A 22,624-nucleotide genomic window follows, 5' to 3' on the forward strand; every position below is an offset into this window, starting at 1 on the left:
TGCTTCACTGTATAAGTTTTAGAAACAGTTGTACAGGTCCATGGCCTACATTAATGAAATTGGATTTCAGGAGAAAGAAGTTCCACATCTCAAAGATATATTCTAAGTGAAAATTTGTTTGGAAAATCTGTCAAATTCACAAAATAAAGAACTTATCACCACTAATCAAGAAAAATGTATGCATTTTTCTTGGTTTCATTTTATGGTTTTCAACTGGTCATTTAGAAAGGGAAGTAAAAGGAAAAGGAACATAGAGCATACGTATATGACTAGTAATGGAGAAGGGAGGTAATGGGATGGGAATAAATAGGAAAGCATAGTAGGAGACAATCCTGACAAAACCTCTACAGGAAGAAGAGTATCAGGATACCCTAATAGGAACTGCTGTACCCACTTACAATCATAAGATCAACTGAGGGGAGAGAGACACCAGCAAACCAAAGAAATTGAAAGAACCTGGAACTTTGCTGGCAACATAGAGTCACACACTTAAAGGTTTCTAGTGCCATCCCATCTGCCAAAAGAATGAACAAATCTGCCTTTGAAGAAGTATAGCCAGAATGTCCCTTAGAAGCGAGGATGGTGAGACTACGTCTCAGATACTGTGGACATGTTATCAGGAGGAACCAGTCCCTAGAGAAGGACACCATGCTTGTTAAAGTAGAGGGTCAGGGAAAATGAGGAAGACCCTCAAGGAGATGGACCGATGCAGTAGCTACAATAATGGGCTCAAACATAGCAACAATTGTGAGGGTGGCGCAGGACTGGGCGGTGTTTTGTTCTGTTGTAAATAGGGCCACTATGAGTCAGAACGGACTTGATGGCAATAACAACAACAACAAAAAATAACAGGCATTCTTATGGTTATAAACTGTGCTTCTCACTCTTTAATGTGGATATAAATTACCTGGGGAGTTGGTTAAAATACAGATTCTAATTCAGTAGTGCTGTGGCAGGGACTGAGATTTTGCATCTAACAAGTACCCAAAGGATATAGATGCTGCTGGTTCATAGTCCACACTTTGAGATGCAAGGGTAGAGACCACTTTGAGTTGGATTTTCTGTTACTTGCAGTAAAAGATGTTCTAAGTAATACCATGTTTTTGTAATGACAGAAATGGTCTATACTTGCGTTATCCAATATGATAGCCACTATCCACATGTGGCTATTGAGTAGTTGTCACTAGTGATACTGAGAAACTAAATGTTTACTTTCATTTAACTATCATAATTTAAATTTAAATTTAAATTTAAATAGCTACATGTGACTAGTGACAGCCATATTGGACAGCACAGCTCTAAACTGACAATTACCTACATTGACTATAGCAATGACTATTTGGGAGTCATTACCCATACAATTTTATTATGTCTTGCAATATTTTAGAATTCCTGGGTGGTACAAATGGGTAATACTCTCAGCTGCTAACCAAAAGGTTGGAGGTTCGAGTCCACACAGAGGCAACTTTGAAGAATGGTCTGGCAATACTTCTGAAAATCAGCTATTGAAAGCCCTGTGGAACACAGTTCTACTTTGATAAACATGGGATTGCCATGAGTTGGAATAGACTCCATAGCAACTGTCTGCTTGCAATATTTTATAAAGAATGATCTCTTGAGTTAGCAATAAATACAAATAACATTTTTTGAAATGTCCAGTTTCTAAACAGAAATGCCAAAATTATAAATATTTTCTTAAGTTTCAGCCTACGTTTAAAAGTCTTAATGTTTCTTGGGCTTTATGGCAATACAATAAAACAATTTATAAAACTACAAAAAAAAAGGCTATAATATAAAAAATAAATATGCTAGGCACAATAAAGAAATAAAATATAGACTTTATGAACCCTAGGGTACTACAATTAAAAATACCCAGTACCAAGACTGGCAAGCTAAAATCACTTTGATAAAAACTAAAATTAATTTACTTATTTACTTTTTCAAACTGTTGGCTTGAAAATCTTAGTAAAAAGGCTTTAATGGATAGTTCATATAGATTTGATTTTAGCTCAGCAATTGTTTGCATGCAAATAGATGCTTCCAGAATGCTGACATATGCTTAAATATGTAGATATTTTAGCCCCTTTGTAGGGATTTTTATTTCATTTACTCTATTTAAAAAGTGATTAACGAAGGTAACGTTAAAGTCAGTTTTTATTTGAATTCTCACAAAAAGGTAAACCAGTGCAATTATTGTTAATAATGCCTTACTATAAGAGGTGCTGTACATTAGAACCATTAGGAGAAGTTTTCAAACAGATAACACAGTCCCAACACCTGAATAACTCAACCATAATTTCTGGGGTGGAGCCTAAGCAGTAAGACTTTTTAAAAGCTCTCCAGGCCCACGATTGTAGCAAATGCCCAAGGTTAAGACAGCTGTGCCCTTTTTCTCGGACTCTGCCATAGTTTTTTACTTCAGCCCTTGGGCACTCACATTTGCCAAATGTTTGGGAAGCTGGACCCAGGCAACATTACCACATCAGGATTAATTTCACCCTGATGCAGGCAGATAACATGGAAGCGGAGGTTTATTACGTATAACATGCCTATTTCAATTTATTTATAAACTAATGATACTATGCAAAGGCACAGACGGTTTAACTATTAAATGGTAATGTTGGCTTTGCACAATTTGGGGCTTTTAATGATCATTGCATTTGTGAATAACAAGTTATATTTATTGGATGCCACAAAATAGAGGTTTTATTGTAATTAACCCTATTGATACAGGAACTTATATTAACCCTGATTTACATATGGAGAAACAAAGTCTTCCCTGGGTCAAAAGGCAAGCAAAGGGAGGCGGGATACTGGGTACCCAGGAGACTTGGCCCTGGGGCCTGCTTAATCATTATCATACGCTGCTTATTTTAAGTATTTAAAGATGACGTATTACTCATCCCTTCTTTCATTTAAGGCAGTGCTTATCAGGATGGAAAAATCAAAGAAAGGGGAAGGTCATTTGGTGGGGGTTTTATAAAGAGACTGTCATTAATATATATAACTCTACTGATTGTTCTCATTCAAATGAAAATTATGATCATTACCATTGAGACAGTTGTTCTTAGGAGGAGGTGTACTTTAATGGTAGAAACCAGAATACACTCTGAAACCCATTTTCCTTCAAACATACGGCAATAACAAAATGAATGGTCAGATATTTTAAGTATTTATAATGTTTCATTAAATGTTGGAATTAGAAAACATGATCTATTCTAGACTCAAAAAGCGCAAGCATTGCTTTGAAATAGCAAGCAAATATTGACTTTATTTTATTTTTTTAAAGTTTCAGTAATGCGTGTACAAACATATGTAAAGTCTTCTTCTCACATGGCAGTAATAAATGGGCCATATGAAGCGCATTAGTATTTTTCAACTCCCAAGGTTTGCAGCATTTATCAAAGCTCAATGAATGCTCTGTGAAATATGAGTTTTAAAACCCTAGATCTAAATATAAACAATGGCAAAAAATGTGTAAGACTTTCACCATTACTGTACCACCTTTACTACCACAACCTCTAAGACCATTATCTACAAGTCCCCATACTGGATTTTTTAATATTTACCCTCAGCATCCATGCAGATGTAGAATACCTCCTTCCTCCCTGCACTGCTTTGCTTCAGTAAGCAGATCCTCTCCCCTCCAAGTCCTGATACCCCTCTATTAGACCCACTTGCAAAGCCTGAGACTCTTCTGTCTACAAATCTTAGACATGAACATGAGAATAATAGTTTTCCTTGGGGAAGGATGCAAGGTAAGGTCTAACAACCATACGGAAAGGTATATTTTGTCTTGTCATATTTTTTCCAAACCTAATGTGTACTTGTTCCTTCTGCAAGACCATGAATCCCCACCAGTGGTACACTGACATCTTGGACCAAGAGAGAAGCCAAGGAGAGCTGGCTATATATATATAAACTCTCCACTAGGTCTATTAGTCGCCTTTATAATACACTTTACATTGAACTTTACTACCTCAATTTGGAAGCCAAAAGCTGTTAGACTATCAAACTGGTTACCGTTGAGTTAACTTCAATTTAAGGCCACCCCATGTGTGTCAAAGCAGAATTGTGCTCCATAGGGTTTTCTTCTTTTTAATTTTTCTCGTGCTTTAAGTGAAAGATTACAAATCAAGTCAGTAACTCCTACAAAAATTTATATACACCTTGCTATGTACTCTTAATTGCTCTTCCCCTATTGAGACTCCTTCCCTCCACTCTCGCTTTTCGTGTCCATTCCACCAGCTTCTAACCCCCTCTGCCCTCTCATCTCCCCTCCAGATAGGAGATGCCAACATAACCTCAAGTGTCTACTTGATCCAAGAAGCTCATTCTTCCCCAGCATCTTTTTCTATCCCATTGTCCAGTCCAATTCCTATCTGAAGAGTTGCCTTTGGGGATGATTCCTGTCTTGGGCTAACAGAAGGTCTCGAGGCCATGACTACCAGGGTCCTTCTAGTCTCAGTCTGACCGTTAAGTCTGGTCTTTTTATAAGAATTTGGGGTCTGCACCCCACTGCTCTCCTGCTCCCTCCGGGGTTCTCTGTTGTGTTCCCTGTCAGGGGAGTCACTGGTTGTAGCTGGGCACCGTCTAGTTCTTCTGGTCTCAGGTTGATGTAGTCTCTGGTTTATGTGGCTTGTTCTGTCTCCAGGGCTCATAATGAGTTGTGTCCTTGGTGTTCTTCATTCTGCTTTGCTCCAGGTGGGTTGAGACCAATTGATGTATCTTAGTTGGCCGCTTGCTAGCCTTTAAGACCCCAGACACCACTCTCCAAAGTGGGATGCAGGATGTTTTCTTAATAGATTTTATTGCGCCAATTGACTTAGATGTCCCCTGAAACCATGGTCCCAAAGCCCTCGCCCCTACTACACTGGCTTTCAAAGCATTTGGTTTATTCAGGAAACTTCTTTGCTTTTGGTTTAGTCTTTTAACATCTACTTTATGTGGATTTCGGTGAGCATCTTGGATAGATATGTTCTCACCTTTCACGATACCAGGGAAGTTTTCTGCCAACAAATCTTCAACAATTCTCTCTGTATTTTCTATTTCCCTCTCTGTTCTGCTACTCCAATCACTCGTAGGTTATTTCTCTTGATAGAGTTCCACATGATTCTTAAGGTTTCTTCATTTTTTTTCAAAATTCTTTTATCTGATTTTTCTTCAAATATATTGGTGCCAAGTGTTTTACCTTCAAGTTCCGAAATTCTGCCTTCCACTCGCTCAATTCTCCTCCTCTGACTTTCTATTGAGTTGTCTACTTCTGTAATTTTATTGTTAATCTTCTGAATTTCTGATTGCTGTCTGTCTATAGACTTTTCCAGCTCATTAAAATTTTCATTATGTTCCTGAATAATCTTTTTAATTTCTTTTACTGCTTTATTTATGTGTTCTTTGGCTTGTTCTGCATATTGCCTGATTTTCTTCCTGATGTCTTGAAGGGTTCTGTATATTAATCTTTTGTATTCTGTCTTTGGTAATTCCAAGAATGCACTTTCATCTAGAAGATCCCTTGATTCTTTGTTTTGAGAGCTTGTTGAGGTGATCATGATCTGTTTCTTTATGTGACTTGATATTGACTGTTGTCTCCAAGCAATCTATAAGTTATTGTATTAGTTTATTTTATATTTGCTTACTGTGTCCTAGCTTCTTTCTTTGTTTTGTTTTGATATGCGCAAATGGGTTGCTTGAGTGAGTTCGCTTGATTATTTTTGCCTTTGGAGCTCTGATGTCCTGTCCCAGATGGCTAGAGCTGTTATCAGGTATATCAGTCTAGGAGTCCATTTACTTTTCTTGTATGAATTCAGCTCAGGTGTCCAGGTAGCTGATCATCAAGTGTGTGGTTCAGGCTCTGTCCTACAGTCTTAGAGGGGCAGGGGTGATTGGTGTATGTACCAGTATCTGATTGAAGCAGGAGGTCACGCTCTGAACAAGGCAGGGGGCTGAGAACCGACCACCAAGTGTCTCTGAGGAAAGTGTGTCCCTGTCCCCTAAAGCATGCAGGTGGGTGGGTTCTGCAGATGGACCATGGGCACCCAATGTTTTTGGTTGTAAGGACTGGGAGGTACCAGTTATCCTTGGATCCCTGTCGTGGGTGGCTGGGTGACCTGCAGTGGAGCTACCAGTCCTTAGGCCCTGATGTGGGTAGGGAAGGACCATGTTTAATAGGCAAAGCAATGTCAAATAGCAAACACCCATTTCTCTACTACATAGCTGAAACAGTTGGAGTTTGCCAACGAGGGCCTATTTGCCTGAAATAGGCCCACACAGGTCCATTCAAAGAGGAAAGGTGCTCAAATCCACAGACCATTGATGCCTGGACAGGAGCCACTTCTGTCCTGAGCTCCCCCAGTTAGTGCAGCTGAGAAGTTATCTTTCCCCTCAATTGCAAATTTTGTCCTTCTCTAAGGCGGGGACAATGGCTCTAGGCGCTCAATAGGGCCTATCGCAGGCCCAGGGAAATCAGCTGCTGAAGCCAGCTTGGGAGCCAGAGCGGGGCACAGTAAAATATATGCAAGTACTTAGCCTTTGCCGAGAGCACTGTTCTTCTCTGGTTCTGGTGGTGTAAGTAGGCTGTGTGGCTGTCTGCTTCTCCTTGAGGATACTTTTGCAGAACACTAGAACCAGCCTGCTACAGCTGCTCCTGGGAATGGTGCCTGAGGGTTCCCGGCGATTCAGGTCCAGTAACTCCTCACCGCTTCTGAACTGTCTCTTCCTTCCCTTGCCTCTCAGTTCGTTTTCTAACCTTGCCTTTGATATTCGGGGCTCCTAAACCAAAAAATCCAAAACCCAGGGCCATCGAGTCGATTCTGACTCATAGGAAGTCTATAGGACAGAGTATAACTGCCCCATAGAGTTTCCAAGGAGCACCTGGTGGATTCGAACTGCTGACCCTTTCGTTAGCAGCTGTAGCACTTAACCACTACGCCACTAGGGTTTCCATTCAGGGCTCCTAGCTTGTCATAAATATACTTGTTTCACTTATTTTTTTAATGTCTTTATTGTAAGAGGGCTCGCCGGAAGTATCTGTCTATTCCACCATCTTGGCCCCACCTCTTGTTTGTTAATTTAATTTTCAAATACTTATGGACTAATTATTCTGTGACAGGCTCTGTAGTAGGGTCTGTGGATGCAAAACTAAGAAGAACTGAGTGACTGGCTGATAGTACAGTGTGCCTCTTCTACCTAAACTCAGTAACCTTATGATATCCTTCATGGACATGCATTGATGATGTAGTGAAAGCTAAGATAATGAAAAGGTTTGTTAAGACATTTCTAGTCACAAACTACTTTGATACCACCATGTAGGTACTGGTTAATTACAAATCTTTAACAATGTATATGAGATTTAAATGAGAGAAGTGCCACTGATTTAATAACTAAAATAAAGCAACACAATGTCTGTTGAAGTGCTTAAGGTAGAAACCTTAAGAAGAATAGGGTACATAACTTTTGGGGAGGGTTGTGTTGTTTTATGATGTGGAATACCCTTGGGGAGGTAGGAGGTGAGAGGAAGGGAAGAAAAATACAAAACCTCCAACTGTGAAAGTACAAGAAGATAACTGGCATAGAGACAACAGAAGATTTTCTTCTCTATGAATAAACTAATTAATTTGATTAAAAAATGCAACCTGCAGAGAGCAAAAGAGTATCACTGACATTTCTTCAAGGACTTACAAAGCTAAACAGAGCAAGTTACATCAACTTGTCTGATAATTTTTCTTAGGACATGCAGAGGGAAACCAAAAAGTGAAAGCAAGTCAGTAAAGGAGGTCAAGTGAAGTTATGTTGTGGTTTGCAACAGCAGGAAGAGAGATATGAATAGTATCTGGGTGAAAACACAAGCCATACCAGGAGAAATAATTGTGAATCACTATCAACACTTAGACTTGAGGGAACATTATGTCTAACAAACCTGGCTTATCTTTTATTTTTTCAAACGTGTGTTCCAATCTTGAAATGAGGTAACATATGGGAGAGTGGATAGAGCAAAGGAGATGCCAGACAAATGGGTGGATTGTTTTCTCCCAAATCGCATGATTAAGCATATTGCATATGTGACTATGTGAATTAATGGATGAACAAATGAATTGAATTTTTTAGGTAGTTTCAATTTTTGAAATACATTTGATAAAAAGAACATTTTAAAGATAAAATCTCAAACTCCTAATGTGATTTTACATCACAGTTTGGTAAATCCCTTGATTTTTCTATTTCCCAATCATGTCAAAGTGATAGTTCCTTAAGCACAAGTGATCCAAGGACCAGCAGCATCAGCAGTCTAATCTCAGCTCTTGCCCCCATTTACAGAATCAGAATCTGCAGTTTAGCAAGATTCCTGGTGGGTCCTAAGCACATTAAAGTTTGAGCAGCACTGATGTAGCCAAAAACAATGATATCAGTACCAGTATCAGTTGCTGTCCAGCCATCCTTCCAGTAAGCAGCCCAGTGGGTTACCTGTTTGCACTGTGTAGGGACTCCTGAAACTGTTATAAAGTAGTATAAATCCATACTTCTTTGTAGAAACCTCTACTATAAATATCTTCATAACCTACTTTTCCTTTTTTTTTAAATCAATTAACATAGGCCAAATATTTTAATGGCCTTCTTAGAAGTTGCCAAAACAGCATCTTATTCAGTCCTCAAGTGTTGATTTCACTTCCCATGGGTTATTAATGGAACAACAAGATTCTGGTGTAAGAATATGTAACAGAGATCCTTTGCTATTGAATAGATTCCGACTCATAGCGACCCTATAGAACAGAATAGAACTGCCCCATAGGGTTTTCAAGAAGTTGCTGGTGGATTTGAACTGTCAGCCTTTTGGTTAGCAGCTGAGCTCTTAACCACTGCACCACCAAGGCTCCATAACAGAGACAATATGCAAGTATTAGCAATTTATATTGGTCTAATGGACTCGATGGCACTAGTTTTTTTTTTAATAAGAAGAAGCAGCAATCATTACCCTTGCTTGGTCAGATTGCAAATGGATATGGCCATGTAAATACTAAAAGGAATGTGCAGATAAATTGTGGCTATCCCTTATAACAATAATACAAAATATAAAGCTTTTATGGTTTTAATTACAAACCAGAAAGCCAAATATCAGAAATTTGTAGCAATGAGAGTAAAGTGTAGCATTTTTGGAACAATGCTTTGTCACAAAAAGAAATAATGAGAAGTGGAAAATTAAGCTTAACCATCTATTCATTCATCCATCCAACTAACAATTATTATCTACTATTTTGGTGGAAACCCTGGTGGCGTAGTGCTTAAGTGCTATGGCTGCTAACCAAAGGGTGAGCAGTTCGAATCAGCCAGGCGCTCCTTGGAAATACTATGGGGCAGTTCTAATCAGTCCTATAGGGTCGCTATGAGTCGAAATCGACTCAACGGCACTGGGGTTTTGGTAACATCGTCATCTGATTACGTGAGAGCCCTGCTCAGTCTCAATGACTCCCTACTGTTTTTTTTTAATATAATTTGAATAAATCCTAACCCTCACGCAGGCATTTCTCAAGCTGAAAGAACTGAAGAAAAAATTCAAGCCTCGAGTTGCAATACTGAAGGATTCTATGGGGAGAATATTAACGGATGCAGGAAACATCAAAAGAAGATGGAAAGAATACACAGAGTCGTTATACAAAAAAGAATTAGTCGATGTTCAAATATTTCAAGAGGCAGCATATGATCAGAAACCTATGGTACTGAAGGAAGCAGTCCAAGCTGCTCTGAAGGCATTGGTGAAAAACAAGGCTCCAGGAAATGATGGAATATCAATTAAAATGTTTCAACAAATGGATGCAGCACTGGAAGTGCTCACTCGTCTATGCCCAGAAATATGGAAGACAGCTTCCTGGCCAACTGACTGGAAGAGATCCATATTTATGCCTATTCTCAAGAAAGGTGATCCAACTGAATGTGGAAATTTTAGAACAATATCATTAATATCACACACAAGGAGAATTTTGCTGAAGATCATACAAAAACGGCTGCAGCAGTATATTGATAGGAACTGCCAGAAATTCAGGCTGGTTTCAGAAGAGGATGTGGAACCAGGGATATCATTGCTGATGTCAGATGGATCCTGGCTGAAAGCAGAGAATACCAGAAGGATGTCTACCTGTGTTTTATTGACTATGCAAAGGCATTCGACTGTGTGGATCATAACAAATTATGGATAACATTGCGAAGAATGGGAATTCCAGAACACTTAATTGTGCTCATAAGGAACTTTTTTTTTTTAATTTTTATTAAGCTTCAAGTGAACATTTACCATTCCAATCAGACTGTCACACGTAGGTTTACATACATCTTACTCCCTTCTCCCACTTGCTCTCCCCCTATTGAGTCAGCCCTTACAGTCTCTCGTTTCGTGCCAATTTTGCCATCTTCCCTCTCTCTCTATCTTCCCATCCCCCCTCCAGTCAAGAGTTGCCTACACACTCTCCCGTGTCCACCTGATTTAATTAGCTCACTCTTCATCAGCATCTCTCTCCCCCCCACTGACCAGTCCTTTTCATGCCTGATGATTTGTCTTCAGGGATGGTTCCTGTCCTGTGCCATCAGAAGTTCTGGGGAGCATTGTCTCTGGGATTCCTCTAGTCGCAATTGTACCATTAGGTGTGGTCTTTTAGTGAGAATTTGGGGTCTGTATCCCATTGGTCTCCTGCTCCTTCAGGAGTTGTCTGTTGTGCTCCCTGACAGGACAGACATCGATTGTGGCTGGGCACCAACTAGTTCTTCTGGTCTCAGGATAATGTAGGTCTCTGGTTCATATGGCCCTTTCTGTCTCTTGGGTTCTTAGTTGTCATGTGACCTTGGTGTTCTTCCTTTGCCTTTGCTCCAGGTGGGTTGAGATCAATTAATGTATTTTAGATGGCCGCTTCTTGGCATTTAGGACTCCAGGCGCCACAATTCAAAGTGGGATGCAGAGTGTTTTCATAATAGAATTGTTTTGCCCATTGACTTAGAAGTCCCCTCAAACCAAGTTCCCCAGACCCCAGCCCCTGCTTCACTGACCTTTGAAGTTTTCATTTTATCCCGGAAACCTCTTTACTTTTAATCCAGTCCAATTAGGCTGACCTTCCTTGTTTTGAGGGTTGTCTTTCCCTTCACCCAAAGCAGTTCTTATCTACAGATTGATCAATAAAAAGCCCTCTCCCTCCCTCCCTCCCCCCTTTGTAACCACAAAAGTATGTGTTCTTTTCCGTTTTTTCTATTTCTCAAGATCTTATAATAGTGGTCTTATACAATATTTGTCCTTTTGCAACTGACTCATTTCGCTCAGCATAATGCCTTCCAGATTCCTCCATGTTATGAAATGTTTCAGAGATTCGTCACTGTTCTTTATCGATGCGTAGTATTCCATTGTGTGAATATACCACAATTTATTTACCCATTCGTCCGTTGATGGACATCTTGGTTGCTTCCAGCTTTTTGCTATTGTAAACAGAGCTGCAATAAACATGGGTGTGCATATATCTGTTTGTGTGAAGGCTCTTGTATCTTTAGGGTATATTCTGAGGAGTGGGATTTCTGGGTTGTATGGTAGTTCTATTTCTAACTGTTTAAGATAATGCCAGATGGATTTCCAAAGTGGTTGTACCATTTTACAATCCCACCAGCAGTGTATGAGAGTTCCAATCTCTCCACAGCCTCTCCAACATTTATTATTTTGTGTTTTTTGAATTAATGCCAGTCTAGTTGGTGTCAGATGGAATCTCATCGTAGTTTTAATTTGCATTTCTCTAATGGCTAATGATCGAGAGCATTTTCTCATGTATCTGTCGGCTGCCTGAATATTCATAAGGAACTTTTACATAGATCAAGAGGCAGTTGTTTGGACAGAACAAGGGGATACTGATCGGTTTAAAGTCAGGAAAGGTGTGCACCAGGGTTGTATTCTTTCACCATACCTATTCAATCTGTATGCTGAGCAAATAATACGAGAAGCTAGACTCTATGAAGAAGAACGGGGCATAAGGATTGGAGGAAGACTCATTAACAACCTGCGTTTTGCAGATGACACAACCTTGCTTGCTGAAAGAGAAGAGGACTTGAAGCACTTACTAATGAAGATCAAAGACCACAGCCTTCAGTATGGACTGCATCTCAACATAAAGAAAACAAAAATCCTCACAACTGGACCAATGAGCAGCATCATGATAAAAGGAGAAAAGACTGAAGTTGTCAAGGATTTCATTTTACTTGGATCCACAATCAACAGCCATGGAAGCAGCAGTGAAGAAATAAAAAGACACATTGCATTGGGTAAATCTGCTGCAAAGGACCTCCTTAAAGTGTTGAAGAGCAAAGATGTCACCTTGAAGACTAAGGTGCACCTGACCCAAGCCATGGTATTTTCAATCACATCACATGCATGTGAAAGCTGGACAGTGGATAAGGAAGACCGAAGAAGAGTTGAAACCTTTGAATTGTGGTGTTGGCGAAGAATATTGAATATACCACGGACTGCCAAAACAACGAATAAATCTGTCTTGGAAGAAGTACAACCAGAATGCTCCTTAGAAGCAAGGATGGCTAGACTGCGTCTTACATACTTTGGACATGTTATCAGGAGGGATCAGTCTCTGGAGAAGGACATCATGCTTGGAAAAGTACAGGGTCAGCAGAAAAGAGGAAGACTGTCAACGAGGTGGATTGTCACAGTGGCTGCAACAATGAGCTCAAGCATAACAATGATTGTAAAGATGGCACAGGACCAGGCAGTGTTTTGCTCTATTGTGCATAAGGTCCCTATGAGTCCGAACCGACTTGATGGCACCTAACAACAACAACAGCAACAAGTGGGGTTTGTAGTATCTCAAATACGGTGTCACGTTGGGGACTACATGTAATTTTCCTTGGTTTGTGATGACATCTGTGAGTTTCTTCATCTACTTTTTCAGTGTTTAATCAGGAAAATTGGGTTGAGGGTTGCCATAATGCATCTGTCACAAGACTCCTTTAAATCTAGTCACACAGCTTCTTCATTGTTACTGTTACTATTTTGAATTTCTTTGCATTTAATCTTTCTTTGGATAGTTGAGAAATATTAATAATTAATCTATTGTTAAGCTATATGGACTCAGGAATAAAAAAGATCAGGATTTTTAAAACAATGATGTATTTTTCCTTATTTCACTTAATCATTTATAAACACAACACTATTTCTCACATTCTATTCAGTGGACAAATAAATACTAATATATGTTTAATTTTGTGAGATGATTGAAATTTTCCTTTCCTTTTTACTTTTTGGAAAGGGAATATTGTAGCTAGAGTCTATCTAACATATTTATTGTGAGGTTATAGGCTAACAGGGATTCCCGGGTGACACAGATGGTTAAAGTACTAAGACGCTAACCAAAAAGTTCAAGGTACAGATTCACTGGGAGGAGCCTGAGAAGAAAGGCCTGGTAATTTGCTTTTGAAAAAAATCGGCCATTGAAAACCCTCTGGAAGAGGTGGGGCCAAGACGGCGGAATGGACAGATGCTTCCGGAGAGCCCTCTTACAACAAAGACCCCCAAAAAACAAGCGAGACAAGTATATTTATGACAAGCTAGGAGCCCTGAATTTCAAAGGCAAAGTTAGAAAATGAACTGAGTGGCAGGGGAGGAAGAGATGGTTCAGAAGTGGAGAGGAGTTACCAGACGTGAATTGCTGGGAGCTCTCGGGCGGCATTCCCAGGATCCGCTGTGGCAGCCTGGTACTAGCGTTCGGCTGCAGTTTCCTCAGGGAGAAGCAGCCAGCCACACAGCCTACTCACACCTCCGGAACCAGAGAAAAAGAGCGCTCTCGGCAAAAGCTAAGTACTTGCACATATTTTACCGTGCCCCCGCCCCCAAGCCAGCTTCAGCAGCTGTTGATTTCCCTGGGCTGGAGATAGGCCGTGTTGAGTGCCTAGAGCCATCCTCCCAGCCTTGGAGAAAGAATAAATTCACAACTGGGGGAAAAGATAATTTGCTAGCTCCACTAACCTGGGGAGCTCAGGACAGAAGTGGCTCCTGTCCAGGCATAAATGGTCCGTGGACTTTGAGTACCTTTCCACTCTGCATGGACCTGTGTGGGCCTATTTCAGGAGAATAGGCCCTTGTTTCCAGACTCCAACTGTTTCAGCTGTGCTGCGGAGAGGTGGGTGTTGGATGTTTGATATTGCTTTACCTATTAAACAGGGCAAGGAAGAAGTAAAAGTATCTCTATTTGCAAATAACATGATCTTACACAGAAAACCCTAAGAAATCCTCAAGAAAACTACTGAAACTAATAGAAGAGTTCAGCAGAGTAGCAGGATACAAGATAAACATACAAAAATCAGTTGGGTTCCTCTACACCAACAAAAAGAACATTGAAGAGGAAATCACCAAATCAATACCATTTACAACAGCCCCGAAGAAGTTAAAATACTTAGAAATAAATCTTACCAGTGATGTAAAAGAATTATACAAAGAAAACTACAAAACACTTCTGCAAGAAACAAAAGAGACCTACATAAGTGGAAAAACACACCTTGCTCATGGATAGAAAGACTTAACATTAAAAAAATGTCTATTCTACCAAAAGTGATCTACAGATTTAATGTAATTCTGATACAAATTCCAACAACATTTTTTAATGAGATAAACAAATCACCAACTTCATATGGAAGGGAAAGAGGCCCCGGAGAAGTAAAGCATTACTGAAAAAGAAAAACAAAGTGGGAGGCCTTACTCTACCTGATTTTAGAACCTATTATACCACTACAGTAGTCAAACAGCCTGGTAGTGGTACAACAACAGATATATAGACCAATGGAAGAGAATTGAGAATCAAGACATAAATCCATCCACATATGGGCAGTTGATATTTGACCAAGGCCCCAAAGCAGTTAAAAGGGGAAAAGATAGTCTTTTTAACAAATGGTGCTGACATAACTGGATATCCAACTGCAAAAAAATGAAACAAGACCCATACCTCACACAATGCACAGAAACGAACTCAAAATGGATCAAAGACCTAAATATAAAAATCTAAAATGATAAAGATCATGAAAGAAAAAATAGGGACAATGTTAGGAGCCCTAATATATGGCATAAACAGTATAAAAACATCACTAACAATGCAGAAGAATAAGTAGATAGCTGGGAGCTCCTAAAAATCAAACACCTATGCTCATCCAAAGACTTCACCAAAAGAGTAAAAAGATTACCTGCAGGCTTGGAAAAAGTTTTTAGCTGTGACATTTCCCACCAGCACCTGATCTCTAAAATCTACATGGTACCGAAAAACTCAACTACAAAAAGACCCAATTAAAAAATGGGCAAGCAATATGAACAGACACTTCACTAAAGAAGACATTCAGGTAGCTAACAGATACATGAGGAAATGCTCACTATCATTAGCCATTACAGAAATGCAAATCAAAACTACAATGAGATTCCATCTCACTCCAACAAGGCTGGCATTAATCCAAAAAACACAAAAGAATAAATGTTGGAGATGCTGTGGAGAGATTGGAACACTTATACACTGCTGGTGGGAATGCAAAATGGTACAACCATTTTGGAAATCGATTTGATGCTTCCTTAAAAAGCTAGAACAGAACTACCATACGATCCAGCAATCCCACTCCTTGGAATATATCCTAGAGAAATAAGAGCCTTTACACGAACAGATATATGCACACCCATGTTCTTTGCAGCACTGTTTACAATAATAAAAAGAGGGAAGCAACCAAAGTGTCCATCAACGGATGAATGGATAAATAAATTATGGTATATTCACGCAATGGAATACTAGGCATCAATAACAAACAGTGATGAATCTGTGAAACATTTCATAACATGGAGGAACCTGGAAGGCATTATGCTGAGTGAAATTAGTCAGTTGCAAAAGGACAAATAGTGTATAAGACCACTATTATAAGACCTTGAGAAATAGTTTAAACAGATAAGAAAATATTCTTTGATGGTTACAGGGGGGTAGGGAGGGAGGTAGTTACTAATCAGATATAGATAAGAACTACTTTAGGTGAGGGGAAAGACAACACACAATACAGGTGAGGTCTGCACAACTGGACTAAACCAAAAGCAAAGAAGTTTCCTGAATAAACTGAATGCTTTGAAGGCCAGCGTAGCAGGGGCGGAGGTTTGGGGACCATGGTTCCAGGGGACATCTAAGTCAATTGGCATAATTAAATCTATTAAGAAAATATTCTGCCTCCCACTTTGAAGAGTGGCATCTGGGGTTTTAAACGCTAGCAATCGGTCATTTAAGACGCATCAATTGGTCTCAATCCACCTGGGCCAAAGGAGAATGAAGAACACCAAGGACAGAAGGTCATTACAAGCCCAAGAGACAGAAAGGGCCACGTAAGCCAGAGACTATATCAGCCTGAGACCAGAAGAGCTAGATGGTGCTTGGCTACAACTGATGACTGCCCTGACAGGGAATACAACAGAGAACCCCTGAGGGAGGAGGAGAGCAGTGGGATGCAGATCCTAAATTCTCATAAAAAGACCAGACTTAATGGTCTGACTGAGACTAGAAGGACCCCGGAGGTCATGGCCCCCAGACCTTCTTTTGGCACAGGACAGGAACCATTCCCAAAGCCAACTCCTCAGACAGTGATTGGACTGGACAATGGGTTGGAGAGGGATGTGGGTGAGGAATGAGCTTCTTGGATCAGGTGGACACTTGAGACTATGTTGGCATCTCCTGTCTGGAGGGGAAGTGAGATGGTAGAGGGGGTTAGAAGCTGGTGGAATGGACACAAAAAGAGAGAGAGGATGGATGGTGCGGGCTGCTCATTAGGGGGAGAGCAATCGGGGTATGTAGCAAGGTGTACAGAAGTTTTTGTGTGACAGACTGACTTGATTTGTAAACTTTCACTTAAAGCACAATAAAAATTACAAAAAAAAGATTAGACAGGCGCATAATATAAAACAAGACTAAATTTGCACATCAGCCCAGAGGCAAGGAAGAGAAGGCAGGAGGGGACTAGAAAGCTGGTGATGGGAAGCCAAGGTCAAGAAGGGGACATTGTTGGCATATCTTGGGGTTGGCAACCAATGTCACAAAACAACATGTGTATTAATTGTTTAATGAGAAACTAATTTGCTCTGTAAACCTTCATCTGAGTACAATACAAAAGAAAAAAATAATAAAAAAATAAAATAGAAAAAAAATTAATAAATGAGTGAGCGTAGAAAGCTACAGTGGTAAAAACAACTAGACCTGGAGCAATGTGGTCACCTAAGATGGGTATAGCAAGGAAAATAAAATCTCACCAGCCAATGGTCAGATAAAAACATCTGATCAAAATACGACTTTGGAAGAACTGGCAGAAGATGACAAACTAACATCTTTAGTCCATGTGAAATGGACTGAGACATGGACTTATTCATTTAAATCAGGTGACAGCTTGTAAATCCCAGGATAAGGAGAGACTGGCAGTTAAAATAAAAGTATTTTTATTTTTTTATAATTTGATCGTTGGTAAGATTGGTAGGTGGTACTTAGAAAGGATAAATGCTCATAAACTTTATTTACAAGCATGTCTGCATTCCATTCTTTTACTTCTCATATATCAACCTAAGAATTCTTCAATGGCTTTGGTTATACCTCATATAACTGTTGGAAACCCTGGTGGCATAATGGTTAAGAGCTACGGCTGCTAACCAAAAGGTCAGCAGTTTGAATTCACCAGGTGCTCCTTATGAAACCGTGTGTGGCAGTTCTACTCTGTCCTATAGGATCGCTATGAGTCGGAATCGACTTGAAAGCAATGGGGTATAATATGACTGTTGTTGTATGTTGTCGAATCAATTCTGACTCATAACAATCCTATAGGATAGAGTAGAATTGCCTTATAGAGTTTCCTAGGCTGTAATTTTTACCGGCGCAGATCACCAGATCTTTTCTCACGTGGAGTGGCTGGTGGGTTCCAAGTGCCAACCTTTCAGTTTGCAGCTGAGTGCTTAACCATTGTGCAACCAGGGCTCCTTCTTAAATATGACTACACACACCTTAATTATATTCTCCTTGTCATTAAATCAGGGAGCCCTGGTGGCACAGTGGTCAAAGCATTCAGCTGCTAACCAAAATGTTGGTGATTTGAACTGACTAGCCGCTGCATAGGAGAAAGGTGTGGCAGTCTGCTTCCATAAAGATTTCCAGCCTTGTAAACCCTATTTTTTTTAAAACCCTATAGGGTAGTTCTACTCTGTCCTACAGGGTCAATATGAGTTGGAATCGACTTGACAGCAGGGGGGGTATTTATTTATTTATTTATGGTTTTTGTCATTAAACCTAGGCTTGAGTAGGTAGATGGCTTCTGAATGGGTCTACCTACATCCTGTTTTTTTGAGAGAGCAATAAGAGGTGTGGACTAATCCATTTTAGTTTACTAGCCATTTATTATACCTCCCTACTCCAATGTAATCATATAATGCTTGGAAAAGATAGATAATGTGTCAGAATGCAGCTAACAATCACCATGACCATGATAATAGAAACTAAACAGGTTGTAGTATATTTAAACCTTTAAATAACACCTGGAATACAAAGTTAGTGATAGTGAAAAGTCGCTGCTATTTACAAATTCCCATAAGTTTTCCGAATTGCTTTACTGAAATCCTACTTTGTGTATGTGCATTTCAACAAGTTATCCAGAAAAGACTATGTGCTGCAAGCATTTCCACATTATTGTTTTATTTTTAAAACTCTATTATAAGACGGTTTTGAAAAAAAACTATGTCAGCTGAAAAGCTGCCCTTTCCTTCTTGATAATCATTCTAAAAGCCTGAATGTAACCCAGCGTCTATGAATCTTCCCTAAGGACAAACTCTTTATGTCAGTCTCAGCAAAGTATTGTTATTACCATTTTAGGATTCCCATCACCCAGTGGAATGGGGGTGAGGAGATTACACACACACACACACACCCCGTGTGTATATGTTATGTGTGTGTATATAGCTTATCATGTAATGACAGATATCCCTCTAACAAAAGAATTAAAAAAAAAATGTTTTCTTAGTGTTATAGAAACAGATAAAAGAGTTGGAATTTTAATTTCCATTTGATTTCACATTTTTTTACAGCTCAGCTCAAATTGCAATGAATTAATTGACTGCTAACGAAATCGAGTGCACAAAAACAGAGAATATGGTGCTACTACTTGCATTGGACAAATCTGCTGCAAAAGGTCTCTTCGAAGTGTTAAAAAGCAAAGATGTTACTTTGAGGACTAAGGTGTGCCTGACCCAAGCCATGGCATTTTCAGTCACCTCATATGCATGTGAAAGCTGGGCAATGAATAGGAAGACCTAAGAAGAATTGATGCCTTTGAATTACAGTGTTGGTGAAGGTATTGAATAGGCCATGGGCTTTCAGAAGAACAAACAAATCTGTCTGGGAAGAAGTACAGCCAGAGTGCTCCTTAGAAGTGAGGAGGGCGAGACTTTGTCTCTCATACTTTGGACATGTTACCAAGAGGGACCAGTCTCTAGAGAAGAACATCATGGCTGGTAAAGTACAGGGTCAGCAAAAAAGAGGAAGACCCTCAATGAGGTGGACTGACAAAGTGGCTACAACAATGGGCTCAAACAGAGCAGTGATTGTGAGGATGGCTCAGGATCAGGCAGTATTTCGTTCTGTTGTGCAAAGGGTAGCTATGAGTCGGAAGTGACCCGATGGCACCTAACAACAACATGGTGCTACTATGGGATGGTTGGTAAAAGAGGAGGCTGGGTTTCAAATCTCTCCTCATTTAGTCTGAAATCCCCTTATTTAACTTGCACAGATAGGTGTAAACAGAAGTTCTAACTGGAAGAGAGTTGGTATACGACCAAAAGCAGGAGCGTCTACATCTTAAGATTTATGATGATAAATGTGTGGAATAAATTACGTGACCTGTGGGCACGTTGGGTGCTGGGAGGACTCAATAGCTATAACATGACTATTATAGCTCTCACTTCCAGGGTTACTTGCAATCGTCAAAATGATCTCACAGCAGGGGGAAGAAGTCAGTATGCATAGACAAGTATCTTCTGGTTTGGAATACAGATATATTTGTGTAAATTCTATCTTATCCATGCCTTATTCATTCTTTCATAAGATGTGAGTTTAAAAATGTGCTCCCCCTTCCCTATTGTCACATTATAATTTAGTACTGGAATAGCGAACCTCCCAGCATATCTAATGAGTTTCTTTGGTCCTATTTTAAAGCTTTTTAATCTTCATAAATAATAGCTAAGTAAACTTAAGGCTCCTGGACAATTTCTTTAGTTTAATATATTCAAATCCACAGTTGGCACTTCATTCCTTTTCATTTAAAAATAAATCTATCTGGTCTCGATAGGCTTTACATGAATACACACACCTAACAATATAAATCAAAGCAACACATTCAGAATGATGAGATCTACTTGTTACCTTTATAAGAAACAGGCCATTGGCAGAAATGTCTCTAAAATTCTTTTTGGATTAAGTGAATGTATATTCTTAAAATAATTCACAGCCATGCAGTGCTTGAATAAGAATTTCCAAACACAGATGAGAACTATTTCTTTTTTCAAGAGAATTTCTATGAACAGATGAAAAAAAAACTTTAATATTTTCAAGGGCTCATCCTTCAGAAGAGTAGTTCTCTGTCAACTGTAACTAAGAGATGATTTTATAGAAACAGTTTACTGGGCATGCTTCGTGTCTTCTATGTTCACAGTTTAATTTTCAGAGAAAATGGAGAGAATATTAACTATGACAAAAAAGTTGGCAGCTCTAACACTACAGTTCTGTAGCTAATGATCCACCTATCCAACATCGCCACTCCAATTACAAAAGTGATAAAAAAAAAAGTGATAGATACGAAAATCCAACTGAAATGCCCCTTGAAGGAGAGCTACTTGGTTTTAAATCTAACTGAGAGTTCTGATTTAACCTTGCAGCCACATCAAAATAATAGTAGCATTCCAATAACTCACCATTCATCTTAATTAAAAACAAACAAAGACTTACTTGCTTTGTTTTTCCATGCTAGCTACCCTGAGGCACTCCCAACGTGAATTTAAGAGATTCATTTGTTCTTGTACTTCGGTTTCTTCATCTTCTGATAATTTCCGTGTTCCAATGAGTTGACTTCCCAATTGGAGAACATTACCAACCCGTCCCTGGTGGGATGTTAAATCCATCATGTACCCCTGACAGGAAAAGAAGTTTATAATAGTAATTAACACTTTAGGTAAATCATTATGATTTTGATTTTTTTTTACATGTTGAAAACTTATAGTGCATTTAAAATATATTCCCGGTAAAGTATTTTAATTTTTATTTAAAGAAACCCAATACAGTTTTTAATAAGAATCAAGGAAAGTTAGACTCAAGTTTGATTCACTGGAATCTTGTGTGATGCTATGGTGCTGAACAGCTTTCAGCACAGTTTTCAGATTTAGAGGGACTAGGAATAAACTGGGGGCGATTTATTGCAGAAAATCAGCCAATGAAAACCCTATTGATCACAGAGGACTGTTCCACAACTGATCATGGGGATGGTGCAGGATTGGGCAGCATTTCATTCATTCGTGCAAAGGGTCAACATGAGTCAGGAGCCAACTCAAGGGCTTACAATTACAATAATATTATCTTAGGATATCTTCTGTCGAAGTAGACCTTGAGATAAGGATTTTTGTGGAAGTGATTTATTAAGGAAGAGCTCCCAGGTAAACCAGTAAGGGAGCAGGAGAAGTGGGAAACAGGACAGGGAAGGAGAAGAAGCTAAGTAAGGGAGTGATCTTAGGAAAAGTATCCCACTGAGTATAGTTAAACATGATACCACATAGGTACTCTGGAACGTAAGTTATGCCTTAGCATTGTCTTGGCCCAAGATGAGGGAATTGACCCTTCATGTTATTCTAGAGATAAGTCATTGGCAAAAATACAAAAAACTTTCTGCACCTTCAAAGGTTGTTCTCCAAAAGAGAACTTCAAACGTTGGCTGCTGGAATCCCAAGTACATCTGATGTACATTCGTTTCCATCTCAAAACGAAAACTACATTACCAAAATAAACCAAAAAACCAAACCTGCTGCCATCAAGTCGATTCAGGGTCAGTGATTTGAAAAGAAAGGCCTGGCAGACTCCTTCCAAAAGTTCACAGCCTTAAGGGATTCAGTTCTACTCTACACACACGGGGTCACCATTACCAAAATACAAGGATCTTATATAATAATTGAGACCAAAAATTGAATTATGGTTATGATAAATCATGTGCCTTGTTTTTTAAAGCAATGCTTTGTTTTACCTCATGAGTATGAAATTGTTCTTTCACTTCTTCTACATCATTAGAAATCTCTCCTTGTGCTTGCAATGCATCCTCAGCAGAAAGGAGCCATGAGAGTACTTCTTCTAAAGCTGTTTGGTAACTGTCCAGGTTTACTTCAGTCTCCGTCAATGAACTGCCAAATGACTTGTCTTCAGGAGCTTCCAAATGCTGAACAATAAAATAAATTGGGTGTTATACAATTAGAGTCTTAGCAAACTGTTCCAGTACATTAAATGATAAATTGAATGAAATATTTAAAACGCTACAAATGTCCACTTGCATTATCAGTGACATGAACAGCAGACACATACAATAGGGAGCC

At 39.3% G+C, this 22,624-nt stretch overlaps 1 protein-coding gene across 1 annotated transcript in view; it reads right to left on the reverse strand.

Annotated features, from left to right (window-relative positions):
- The window catches only part of DMD (dystrophin), a 1,889,362-nt gene that overhangs the window by 1,683,086 nt on the left and 183,652 nt on the right, over positions 1–22,624 (reverse strand). The window contains exons 5-6 of the mRNA XM_010599731.3: positions 22,282–22,470; positions 21,000–21,181 (exon numbers count right to left, since the gene is read on the reverse strand). Coding sequence (XP_010598033.2) covers positions 21,000–21,181; positions 22,282–22,470 — 371 coding nt within the window. The remainder of the gene's footprint in view (positions 1–20,999; positions 21,182–22,281; positions 22,471–22,624) is intronic.

This window comes from Loxodonta africana, chromosome X, assembly GCF_030014295.1.
Source record: "Loxodonta africana isolate mLoxAfr1 chromosome X, mLoxAfr1.hap2, whole genome shotgun sequence".
Lineage (NCBI taxonomy): Eukaryota > Metazoa > Chordata > Mammalia > Proboscidea > Elephantidae > Loxodonta > Loxodonta africana.